The sequence below is a fragment of the Monodon monoceros genome, unplaced genomic scaffold (genome assembly GCF_005190385.1).
Source record: "Monodon monoceros isolate NGI ecotype Baffin Bay Population unplaced genomic scaffold, NGI_Narwhal_1 Super_Scaffold_18, whole genome shotgun sequence".
NCBI classification, from domain to species: domain Eukaryota; kingdom Metazoa; phylum Chordata; class Mammalia; order Artiodactyla; family Monodontidae; genus Monodon; species Monodon monoceros.
Window position 1 is genome coordinate 117,004,139 of NW_021703774.1, and position 13,746 is coordinate 117,017,884.

A 13,746-nucleotide genomic window follows, 5' to 3' on the forward strand; every position below is an offset into this window, starting at 1 on the left:
TTCTACAATTCTTTAATTCCTTTTATTGGATTGAAAATATTAGTACTAATCATCTTTTATAGTTAATTTATTAATTTTTAAATTTTACATTATGTTAGTTTGGATAAATTGCTTAGTATATTCCTCTACTAATTTTTTTAAGTATCAAATAAGGTATACAGAAGTCCTTAAACTGTTGACAGATAACATTGTTTGGATGCTTGGAATGTTTTAGCACTGTTCTAAGTGCTTTACAAATATTTTCTCACAAAAAACCCAGTGAGGTTATCTCTGTTTTACAGATGATGAATAGGGGACAGGTGGGTTACTTACCCTAGATCACATAGCTAGCAAGTGGTAGAACTGGAATTTAAACCCAGGCAGTTTTTCTCCAGAGTCATCACTCACATAGTGGAGGAAATGCATTACTTTCCCTTAGAAAGTAGATACATCCATTTGTCCTTAGATATCAAATGGTTATGCCATTTGTTCAAGTTTGCAGTGATATCTTTATTGGCATTTTACTGGATAATTGTTTTAGGACATCATAAAACTTGAGTATTGTCTTGAGGTTACTTGTTTTCTGGCAGGGACACTAACTCCACCCACAGCTGATGATTATTCATTTATCTCTTTAAAGAGATGAGTTATTCACACGTTGGTGGGAAGCAGGACACTGCTGTAAACTGCGGTGTGAGCTTAATGGTTCTCTGCTGGTGAGAACTGCAGCATCTGACCAGGACCACTTAAACCTAGTCATCTAAGTTCCCTCCTGTATTCTTCTCCCTCCCTTCTTACTTATGCAATCAACCTCCCTGCTCCCAAACTACCGTAGGGGAGCAAAAATAATTTTCTCTCTACCCTTCTGAGTTCTTGGCTGAGACCCCTGTAATATAAGACAGATTACAAGAGAAAAACAAACAAAAGTTTACTAACATTTATACCTCATGTATACTGAGAAGATACCCAGGGAAAAATGAGTAACTCCCCGAGGTGAGAATTCATGCTTATATACCATCTAAATAAGGAAAGGGAGGGAGGGTGTAGGCCTCTTATGAGCAAGTAAATTATTATATGTTTTTTGGTACGTGGACCTCTCACTGTTGTGGCCTCTCCCGCTGCGGAGCACAGGCTCCAGGTGCGCAGGCTCAGCGGCCATGGCTCATGGGCCCAGCCGCTCCGTGGCATGTGGGATCCGTGTCCCCTGCATCGGCAGGTGGACTCTCAACCACTGCACCACCAGGGAAGCCCCTATGATATAATCTTTTATTTAAATGTTATCCTTTACTGGTTTCTGGTATAGTTGTGATTTCCTGTAATTTTATGGGTTTTTTTTTTTATCACATTTGGTCTCATGGTGTGTGTGTGTGTGCATGTGTGTGTTTGTGTGTGTGTGTATGTTTGTGTTTAGGGTAACAGGCTGAGGGTGGGGCAAAGTCCAGGGGACTAGGGGAAGGAGAGAGAATCTTAACCAAAGTTTGGTTAACAAGCGTTTTATTCCGACTGCTCAGTATAGACAAAGCAGTTAAACTAATCATTAATAGGCAAAGAATGTGAATTTAGAAAGTCTGTGTCAGGGCCTTGTCAAAGACGAACAAGAGGGACGTTCATGGGTACAATCTAAGTAATATGGTGGAAGCGTTCTTCTTTGTATAAAACCATTTCCTGAAATAAAGGGTTAAGGAGATTTCTTAACCTTCAGTGTTTTCCAGGATCACAGGGCTCAGATAAAATTCAACATTGCCAAGTGTGACAAATAAGTTATTAACACAGGATAATATTGTAGAAGGATATTAAACTCAGATCAATGTCAAGAAAGGCTTCTTGGAGGAAAGAACTGAGTCTCCAAAAGACTAAGATAGTAAGACAAGTAATTGAGAAGGGCAGTCAAGAAACTGGAATGGCATGCAAAAAGCATTGAGGTTTGATTATCAGGTAGTTTTCAGGAATGCAAGTGGTTGAATATTGCCAGAATGGAAGGTATTATATATAGGGTGAAGGAAGATGAGATTGAGAAGGTAAGAAGGGACTAGATCAAGGATTTTGTGTGCCAAGTCAAGAAATTTGTAATTAATCTTTCAATCATATACCAGCAAAAATGCCATATCATCATATCATATTGCATTTTGAAAAGTTCATTCTAGCAATAGTGCATATTATGATTTGAAGGGAGTAGGGAGTAGGGATTATTTCAGATATCAGGACATTTTTAGTAAGTTAGAGAAGTGATAAAGACATGCAATAAAGCAATGGTAGAGAACAGAAGAAAATGTAGAGATCAGATGCTTAGGATGTTGATTGGATCTAGCAATATTTGGATATGAAGAAGTGAAAGAGAAAGATAGCCTGGGATGGTTCTAGGGTTTCTGGGTTAGGTTCATATGGGCAATAGCACCATCCACTAAGAGCATGTGAGAAAGCAGGTTAGGGAAGAAGATTCATGTTTGGGCAAGTTGAATTTACAGGAATATCTTGTTTTATTGCACTTCACTTTACTGTACTTCACACATAATGCAGTTATCACAAATTGAAGGTTTGTGGCAACCCTGCATGGAGCAAGTTTATAAGTGCCATTTTTTTTGACAGCGTTTACTCACTTCATGTCTCCGTGTTACATTTTGGTAATTCTCACAATATTTCAAATGTTTTCATTATTATTATATTTGTTATGAGGATCTGTGATTAGTGATTTTTGATGTTTCTACCATAGAAAGATTACAACTCGCTGAAGGCTCTGATGATGGTTAGCTTTATTAGCAATAAAATATTTTTTAAATTAAGGCATGTACATTGTTTTTTTTGACAATGCTATTGCACACTTAATAGACTACATTATAGTGTAAACATAATATTTATATGTACTGGGAAACCAAAACATTCATGTGACTTGCTGTATTTCAATATTCCCTTTTTGTGGTGGTCTGGAACTCAATCTGCAGTATCTCCAAGGTAAGCCTGTAATTGGATAATCAGTATGACCATATTGTTCTGTAGCTTCAGAGAGAGTTCCTGCTTAAAGTGAGAAATCTGAGAGACATCAGGACATAGGTGAGTGTTGGAGCTGTGGATTTGGTTGCAGTCATCTGGACAGTGTGTTCAGATTGAAAAAAGACAAATGGAGAATATCCTTTCAGTGTGACATTAAGTAGGGTATGGATAGGTCTTTAAAAAGTCCAGAAGTAAACATTAGTTATAGGAAAACCAAGAGTGTGGTGTATAGAAGCCAAGGGAAGTGCTTCAATGAGAAATGTCCAAAGATAATTTTGTAAAAGTATTAGATAGGATGATAGGGATAGAAGTCAGTGGATTGAGATACAGGAAGACAGAAGGTGGGACAGCAAATATGGAATTCTGTTTCAAGGACTCTTAATAAAAGTTAGATACAAAGGATGGAGGGTTGGGATGTGTATGATTATTTGTGTGTGTGCATTTTACAGATGGGTGAGACTACATCATATTTATAAGTGAGGCATAGGGACAGTAGCAGGGAAGTAATTGAAAACAGGGAGATTAAACTTAACCATGATGGAGAGCCAATCTTGGACAAGAAGTGAGATACTTCTTGATTTAAGATTAAGTAGAAGTTGCTTCTATTCAGTATAGATATATAAGAGTTAAGTGGGAATATAGTTAAATTTGTAGGGAAGGGAGGAGTGTTAGTTGATAAAGTTCAGACTTGATAGTCCTATATTCTCTGTGAGAAGGAAGCAAGATGTTTAGTTAGTGCTAGGGAAAAGGCTTTATAGAGAATAGTACTGAAGGTTTACAGTAGCTCCTGTTGGAAACAGAAGCAAGCCAGGGCCAAGTAAAGGATTTGCTAATTAGCAATGAATGTTTGTAAGTATAAATCTGAAGTAGTACTAATCTACAAGGCTTTGTGATTTTTTTTTTTAGCAGCTGATTAAGTGTATATGTAGTAAAGTTTTTTTTTTTTTTAAACATGATGGGGTTGATAGTTTTCAGAGTAGGTACCTTACAAAGAAATGTGTTAGGTTTTTAATGCATAATTCTTACATTCAAGACATAACTAAAGTGGCTTTTTCTAGCCAGTCAAATGATCAGTAGGATATAAGGAGTCTATGATCCCAAATAAAAAATTTGCAGGAACAATAATCTTAGAGATAATTTCTTTAAAGGCAATATAATATAGAATATCTTTCCCCAGGGGAATGTGCTGTCTTCCAGTAAAAGTGTGCAACATTCTAGTTAAGATGCCACAAAGTTTTGAACTACTGTAAGTTGTTTTATAAATCCATCATGTATCAGTTTCCTCTGTGATGATCCACAGAATACTTTTAGAGTTTCATTGGATGTCTATTCATGCCATTATCTTTCAGAGATCAACGTGATTATGGGCAAAATTTTAAAACTATGATAGCAGATTGTGAGAAGAATCTAGAATGGAGAAAGTTGTCCTCATTGATCTTGCATTTTTTTTGTAGAGAATTAAAATTATTTGGTGCTACTAATTCTTGGTCTTCTGATCTAATAAAAATAGATATGAAAATATATTTATTATTTAACTGTTATGTGTATAATAAGATACCCGTGAATGTTTTAATAGTTTATACCATCAGACTTCCAAGTTAAAATATCTTTTGGAAATATTTTCATGAGCTATAAATATTAAATATATTTTCTTTATACAGGGATCAACCTATAAGGATGAAATTGATAATATCAAATTTATTATTTCAAAAATTAATGAAATTCTGGCTCATAACTCACCAGTTTTGATTGTTCAAAGATGGATACGTGGTTTCTTAGTTAGGAAAAAAGTGAGGTATGTTTTATTTTCTTCAGTATTTGAATATTAAAAGATGATTAAAAGACATTTCTCTAATATATGCTTTTTTGTATTCCCTATCAAAATGGTACTTTATAGATTATTTAAACTAATTTTTAGGAGCACACCACAGATTCTATAGTAATATAACATTGAACATAATCAAAATTTGATTCTCTTATTTTTTCTTTTAAATTGACCATATAAATAACTAATCATTAAAGTTTTTATTAATCATTGTCTGAGTAATTCTGACAGTTATTTTAAATTAAACTTAAAAACATTAGTCAAAAATATATATTACATTTCTCTCATGTAATGGGATATAATAGAAATATAAGCCATGTACAATATAACATGAGAGAAATATAAACCATATATATATATGTATGTATATATATATATGAGGATTTTGCATTTTGTTTGAATATGAAGATAGTTTTGCCAAAACATCTGGTACCACATCAGTCTACATTACCCTTTGATTAATGCTTTTTCCTCTCTCTTTGTTCCTTACATCCCTTTCGAGTAGCTGACATTTTACAAACAGAGGAAAACTTTTCCTATAAGAACCTCTCAACATTGTATTTGGGGAGATAAGATAGGATACTCTGTCATCAATTTATTTTAGTCATGACAAACATCAAACATATGAAAAAAGAAATGAACATTCTCTTATAGTTTATTCTCAGATGCTAAATGGGAGAATTCATAAGATAGAAATAGATCATGGCCCTGAAATATAGGTAGGATTAAATAGATCTGGAGCTGGCAAATAGACATTCCCTGAGAAAGAAAGATTAGGACATTTCACTGAAATGATATTCAACATTCTGTGGTAAGACAGAGGGGATGTTCTTATGTGTTAGCATGTGCTAAATCATAGATGGCAATAGCCCTGATTAAGAGAGATAGTATGAGAGAAAAAACTGAACATAATATAGTGCCTGCAACTTCTGAGGATGAGGTTCTATATACTTTTCAAACCAAGGTCAAAGTGTGAGAGAGAGTGGGTTCATCAGTGGGGGAAAAGTAAAGTGATTTGGAATAAAAGATGTGAAAAGAATCAGGCAATTGCTAACAGGTACGTATTTATTTAAAATATTATTTCTATCTCATATGTTCCATTTAAATTAAGTATGCATTTTCTGTGAAATAAACATCTAATTAAAGGGATTTGTCTTTAGTTTATGCCCCTGGGACTGAGTTTTTCTTAGAATCAAATTTCCTTTGATATTCCTGTAACACGAGATAAAAACTTTGTACATGGAAACAATATCTGAAAATTCAGCATGCATGAAAAGAATTTGAATGAGCTTTGTGGGGAGAAATGTCAGTAGTAATAATATGTCACAGTGGTTCGATACAGACTGACTTGAATACTTTTTCTCTTTAAAATGCTGTTCCATTAGGCACATTACTTAACTACTCTGGGCCTGAATTTCCTCATATGTTAAATGGTAGAGAGCAGGGACTAATAGCAGTACTTAGTTCGCTGCTTCCTTATGAGAATTGAGATCATGAATATAAAGCACATAGCATCTGGCAAATGCGGATATTACATTCTTATTAGCTGCTATTTTAAAAATATTATTATTGCTGTTCTTCTACCTTATGCTGTCTGCATTATATGATTTTATGGGAAACTTACTCTTTCCTTGGATTTCTTGCTCCTTTCCAATTACATTTACCACAGCATGCACAGAGCAATCTTTCAAAATTATAAAGCTAATCTTATTCACCAACCTAAAAATCCTCGAGTTGCTCTCAATTTGTTTAGGGAAAACTATTGTGATATTTGCCCCTGCAATGTTTAGCACATACTTTCATTATCAACACTTACAATACTGAATTGAAGTTGTCTGCATAATTATCTATATCTCCAAATGTACTACATACTCTGTATCTATAGTATATAACAGAGTGCTTGACACATGTTAAATGCTCAAAAAATATTTGCTGAATTGATGAATATATTAATAAATAGAGAGACTGTGCAAGCTAGAATCAGAAAAATATTTCTGGATTCATTTGTGGAAAAGCAAAAACAGAAACAACTAAGAAACATGCAAAACTGCCCTGAGAGGTGCCTGTGGATTCCTCCAACCTAAAGCTCCAAGTTAGTAGTCCTCTCATATGTCTATTTCTAGCAATGAGAAATGTCTCCCTAGGTGCAAATATTTTGTACTCTGCTTGAAATTTGTTCACTTAAACTGGTTGTAATTTTATATACAGCCTTGAAGTACTGTCTAAATTTAGAAAATTATTATGATTAATGCTGTTATCTTTTTTTAACATCTTTATTGGAGTATAATTGCTTTAAAATGTGTTAGCTTCTGCTATATAACAAAATGAATCAGTTATATGTATATGGGGATATATGTATACATGATGCTGTATCTTTTGAAGTGGTATTATTCTAATATAAATGATATGGTACAAGGGAGGCATACTTTTATTCTTAGAATGAAATATTGGGATCAGATTGGCAGCCTCCTAAACCTAAGTAAGGGTAACTACACTGAGGTCACAAGGAGGATTATTAGTTGGGTCAATGGGATGTAAAAAAAGGTAAAAGAATGGAAACAAACATTTATTGAATGTGTGGTATATGCAAATTGGTATGCAAATACCATGTTAGGTATTTTAATCCACTTTATATCATTTAATACAGAAGAGCTTTTGAATTTGTCCTGTATTTTCTATCCTATGGATGAAGAATTAAGAATTTAAACTTGATTGAGAGGTTGGGATATGTATCCAATGGCAGACAGCTATGGTGTGTTGGATATTTGTGGTCAGTTATAAAGAGATGAAACGGTGTATGTTAAATCTACAAGTGTTACGTTCTTTTGTTTAACATAGCCCAAATTCTGTGCTCTTTTTAATTCTATTTCTGAAGACCTGGAAACAGCTATTTTCCAAAGAGCCCTAGTATTTTTAGTAGGGAATGGTATTTAGGAACCAAGGTCTGGGCACTAAATGTGTTCATTGCTACTGGAGTGTCATGGTTCTTAGGCTATTTCAGCAGACAGAATAGAAAATGGATTTTTTAAATCATAAATTCATATTTCTAATGCTAATCCAACACAGAAGGTTCTTCACTGACTTCTTCTTTCCATATTACACTTCCCTTCTTCCACCATGTGAATTCTGGTTGCTAACATTATCAGTAATGTTACTCATTAGCTGAATCCTAATAAACACAAAATAGTTGCAGGATTACTATACATAAACTACTATCAACAAGAAACATTTAATAAAGTTAAAACGTGTTAAAGGATTTTTTTGTCTTTAGATTGGAGATATATAGTTAAAATAATTGTTTTTTTTAAAAAATAATTGTTGAATGGGTACTTAGTATAATCATAGTATATTAGTTCCTTATCTAATGATTTTATTTCTTTTTAATTTTTAAAATCTTTCTTATTTTCATCTTCCATTTCTCTTAGGGTATTTTCTGTTATGTTCATTATAATTATCCTTCTCCTAGGTTAGTATTTATTTATAAAATGAGTTTTAAATGTCTATTCTGAGCCCTATCATTGCATTTCTAAATTAGTCTAATTCTAGTTTATGTGGTCTTGTATGTCTTTTATGATTTTCTTGATACCTTTTAGTTTATTTTTTAAAATAAGGCTATTTTATTTTAGAGTAGTTTCAGTTACACAGAAAAATTAAGCAGGAGGTACAGAGATTTCCATTATACTCTCAGCCCCTACCCATGCATAGCCTCCCTCATTATAAACATTCCCTATCAGAGTGGTACATTTTTTTTTAAATTGATGAACTTACCCTGACATACCATAATCACCCAAAATCTATAGTTTACAGTAAACTCTTGGTATTGAACATTCTGTGAGTTTGGACAAATGTACAATGACATATATCCATCATTATGGAATCACATTGTTTAATTTTACTGCCCCCTAAAATCCTCAGTCCTCTGCCTAGTCACCCCTATCCCCCTCTCTAACTCTGTCAACCACTCATCTTTTTATTGTCTCCATAGTTTTGCCTATTCCAGAATGTCACATAGTTAAAATCATATAATATATACCCTTTTCATATTGGCTTCTTTCATTTAGTAACATGGATTTAAGATTCCTCTGTGTATTTTCATAGCTTGATAAGATAATTTCGTTTTAGAGCTGAATAATACTACATTGTCTGGATGTACCAGTTTCTTTATTCATATACCTACTGAAAGATGTGTTGATTACTTCCATATTTTAGCATTTATGAATAAACCTGCTATAAACATTGATGTGCAGGTTTTTTTGTGGACAGTTTTCTGCATCTTTGGATAAATACCAAGGAGCACAATTGCTGGATTGTATGGTAAGATTTTGTTTAGTTTTATAAGAAATTGCCAAACTCTTTTCCAGTGGCTATACTATTTGCATGCCCACCAGCAATGAATGAGAGTTCCTATTGCTCCACATCTTCACCAGCATTTGGTGTTATTGTTCTGGATTTTGGCATGTGTGGCTGTATCTTATTGTTGTTTTAATTTGTATTTCACTGGTGATATATAATGTGGAGCATCTTTGCATATGCTTATTTGTCATCTATATATCTTTTTGTGAGGTGTCTGTTAAGGTATTGGCTTTTTAAAAAAAATGAGTTCTTTACTTGTTGAGTTTTTTGTTTTTCTTGAGTTTTAAGAGTTCTTTGTATATTTTGAATAACAGTTCTTTTATAGGTGCCTTTTTCAAAAATTTGTTCCTAGTCTATAGCTCATATTCTCATTCTCGTAACTTTGTCTTTTGTGGAGCAGAAGGTTTTTAATTTTAATGAAGCCAAACTTGTCAATTCTTTCTTTCATGGATTATGTCTTTGGTGTTACATCTAAAAAGTCATTGCCATACCCAAGGTCATCTAGGTTTTCTCCTATGTTATCTTCTAGGAGTTTTATAATTTTGCACTTTACATTTATGTAATGGATCCATTTTCAAGTTAATTTTCATGAAAGGAGTAATTTCTGTGTCTAGTTTTTTTGTGTGTTCATTTTCTGCACATGACTATTTTAACATCATTGGTTGAAAAGCCTATCTTTGCTCCATTGTATGGCCTTTGTTCCTTCATCAAAGATCAGTTGACTATATTTCTATTTCTGAGTTCTCTGTTCTGTTCCATTGATATATTCTTTTGCCAGTACCACATTGTCTTGATTACTGTAGCTTTATAGTAATCTCGAAGTTGGGTGGTATCTCAGTCCTCTAATTTGTCCTTTTCCTTCAATTGTCTTAGCTATTCTGGATTTTGTACCTCTCAATAGAAACTTTAGAATCAGTTTGTCAATACCTACACAATAACATGCTGGTATTCTGATTGGTATTGCACTGAATATATAGATAAGTTGAGAAGAACTGATATCTTGTCTACATAAAATCTTCCTATCCATGAACATGGAATATCTCCTATTTTTTTAGTTATTTGTTTTTGTTCCTCAGATTTTTTTAAACATCTTTATGGGAGCATAATTGCTTTACAATTGTGTGTTAGTTTCTGGTTTATAACAAAGTGAATCAGCTATACATATACATATATCCCCATATAGAAAAGTTTTAAAAAAGTTCTCCTTGGGGCTTCCCTGGTGGTGCAGTGGTTGAGAGTCCGCCTGCCGATGCAGGGGACACGGGTTCGTGCCCCGGTCCGGGAAGATCCAACATGCCGCGAAGCGGCTGGGCCCGTGAGCCATGGCTGCTGAGCCTGCGCGTCCGGAGCCTGTGCTCCGCAACGGGAGAGGCCACAACAGTGAGAGGCCCGCGTACCGGAAAAAAAAAAAAAAAATTCTCCTTGTGCCTAAGAAAGTAATATATCTTATTGTGGATAGTTACAAAAATATAGAATGCTACAAAGTTAGATTAAAATTTCCCTTACCTTATCATGCAGTGATAACCACTTTTTTCCCCCATTTTAAATTATTTTTTAACATCTTTACTGTAGTATAATTGCTTTACAATGGTGTTAGTTTTTTTTTTAACATCTTTATTAGAGTATAATTACTTTACAGTGGTGTGTCAGTTTCTGCTTTATAACAAAGTGAATCATTAATACATATACATATGTCCCCATATCTCCCCCCTCCTGTGTCTCCTTCCCAACCTCCCTATCCCACCCCTCTAGGTGGTCACAAAGCACCAAGCTGATCACCCTGTGCTATGTGGCTGCTTCCCACTAGCTATCTGTTTCGGTAGTGTATATATGTCCATGCCACTCTCTCACTTTGTCCCAGCTTAATCTTCCCCCGCCCCATATCCTCAAGTCCATTCTCTACTAGGTCTGCATCTTTATTCCCATCTTGCCCCTAGGTTCTTCTATTTTCTTTTTTTTTTTTTCTTTTTAGATTCCATATATATGTGTTAGCACATGGTATTTGTTTTTATCTTTCTGACTTACTGCACTCTATATGGCAGTCTTTAGGTCCATCCACCTCACTACAAATAACTCAGTTTCGTTCCTTTTTATGGCTGAGTAATATTCCACTGTATATATGTGCCACATCTTCTTTATCCTTTCATCTGTTGATGGACACTTAGTTTGCTTCCACGTCCTGGCTATTGTAAATAGGGCTGCAATGAACACTGTGGTACATAACTCTTTTTCAATTATGTTTTTCTCAGTGTATATGCCCAGTAGTGGGATTGCTGGGTTGTATGGTAGTTCTATTTGTAGTTTTTTAAGGAACCTCCATAGTGTTCTCCATAGTGGCTGTATCAATTTACATTCCAACCAACAGTGCAAGAGGGTTCCCTTTTCTCCACACCCTCTCCAGCATTTATTGTTTGTAGATTTTTTGATGATGACCATTCTGACTGCTGTGAGATGATATCTCATTATAGTTTTGATTTGCATTTCTCTAATGATTAATGATGTTAAGCATTCTTTCATGTGTCTGTTGGCAATCTGTATATCTTCTTTGGAGAAATGTCTATTTAGGTCTTCTGCCCAGTTTTGGATTGGGTTGTTTGTTTTTTTGATATTGAGCTGCATGAGCTGCTTGTAAATTTTGGAGATTAATCCTTTGTCAGTTGCTTCATTTGCAAATATTTTCTTCCACTCTGAGTGTTGTCTTTTCGTTTTGTTTCCTTTGCTGTGCAAAAGCTTTTAAATTTCATTAGGTCCTTTTTGTTTATTTTTGTTTTTATTTCCATTTCTCTAGGAGGTGGGTCAAAAAGGATCTTGCTGTGATTTATGTCATGGAGTGTTCTGCCTATGATTTTCTCTAAGGGTTTTATAGTGTCTGGCCTTACATTTAGGTCTTTAATCCATTTTGAGTTTACTTTTGTGTACAGTGTTAGAGAGTGTTCTAATTTCATTCTTTTACATGTAGCTGTCCAGTTTTCCCAGCAGCACTTATTGAAGAGGCTGTCATTTCTCCACTGTATAGTCTTGCCTCCTTTATCAAAGAAAAGGTGACCATATGTGTGTGGGTTTATCTCTGGACTTTCTATCCTGTTCCATTGATCTATATTTCTGTTTTTGTGCTAGTACCATACTGTCTTGATTACTGTAGCTTTGTAGTATAGTCTGAAGTCAGGGAGCCTGATTCCTCCAGCTCCATTTTTCTTTCTCAAGATTGCTTTGGCTATTTCAGGCTTTTGGGGTTTCCATACAAATTGTGAAATTTTTGTTCTAGTTCTGTGAAAAATGCCATTGGTAATTTGATAGGGATTGCATTGAATCTGTAGATTGCTTTGGGTAGTATAGTTATTTTCACAATGTTGATTCTTCCAAACCAGGAACATGGTATATCTCTCCATCTATTTGTATAATCTTTAATTTCTTTGATCAGTGTCATAATTTTCTGCATACAGGTCTTTTGTCTCCTTAGATAGTTTTATTCCTAGGTATTTTATTCTCTTTGTTGCCATGGTAAATGGGAGTGTTTCCTTAACTTCTCTTTCAGATTTTTCATCATTCGTATATAGGAATGCAAAAGATTTCTGTGCATTAATTTTGTATCGTGCTACTTTACCAAATTCATTGATTAGCTCTAGTAGTTTTCTGGTAGCATCTTTAGGATTCTCTACGTAGAGTATCATGTCATCTGCAAACAGTGACAGCTTTACTTCTTCTTTTCCAATTTGGATTGCTTTTATTTCTTTTTCTTCTCTGATGCTGTGGCTAAAACTTCCAAAACTATGTTAAATAATAGTCATGAGAGTGAGCAACCTTGTCTTGTTCCTGATCTTAGTGGAAATGCTTTCAGTTTTTCACCATTGAGGATGATGTTGGCTGTGAGTTTCTCATATATGGCCTTTATTATGTTGAAGTAAGTTCCCTCTATGCATACTTTCTGGAGGGTTTTTATCATAAATTGGTGTTTAATTTTGTCAAAAGCTTTTTCTGCATCTGTTGAGATGATCATATGGTTTTTATTCTTCAGTTTCTTAATATGGTGTACCACATTGACTGATTCATGTATATTGAAGAATCCTTGCATTCCTGGGATAAACCCCACTGGATCATGGTGTATGATCCTTTTAATGTGCCGTTGGATTCTGTTTCCTAGTATTTTTTTGAGGATTTTTGCATCCATGTTCATCAGTGATATTGGCCTGTAGTTTTCTTTCTTTTGGACATCTTTGTCTGGTTTTTGTATCAGGGTTATAGTGGCCTCGTAGAATGAGTTTGGGAGTGTTCTTCCCTCTGCTCTCTTTTAGAGGGGTTTGAGAACAATAGGTATTAGCTCTTCTCTAAATATTTGATAGAATTTGCATGTGAAGCCATCTGGTCCTGGGCTTTTGTTTGTTGGAAGATTTTTAATCATAGTTTCAATTTCATTGCTTCTGATTGGTCTGTTCATATTTTCTATTTCTTCCTGGTTCAGTCTCAGAAGGTTGTGCATTTCTAAGAATTTGTCCATTTCTTCCAGGTTGTCCACTTTATTGGCATACAATTGCTTGTCGTAATCTCTCATGATCCTTTGTATTTCTGCAGTGTCAGTTGTTACTTCTCCTTTTTCATTTCTA

General features: G+C 34.4%; 1 protein-coding gene across 2 annotated transcripts in view; it reads left to right on the forward strand.

The window, feature by feature from the left end:
* Window positions 1-13,746, forward strand: part of LRRIQ3 (leucine rich repeats and IQ motif containing 3) — a 233,547-nt gene that overhangs the window by 55,692 nt on the left and 164,109 nt on the right. For both annotated transcript variants that reach the window (XM_029231188.1, XM_029231187.1), the window contains one exon: window positions 4,629-4,762. In XM_029231188.1, coding sequence (XP_029087021.1) covers window positions 4,629-4,762 — 134 coding nt within the window. The remainder of the gene's footprint in view (window positions 1-4,628; window positions 4,763-13,746) is intronic.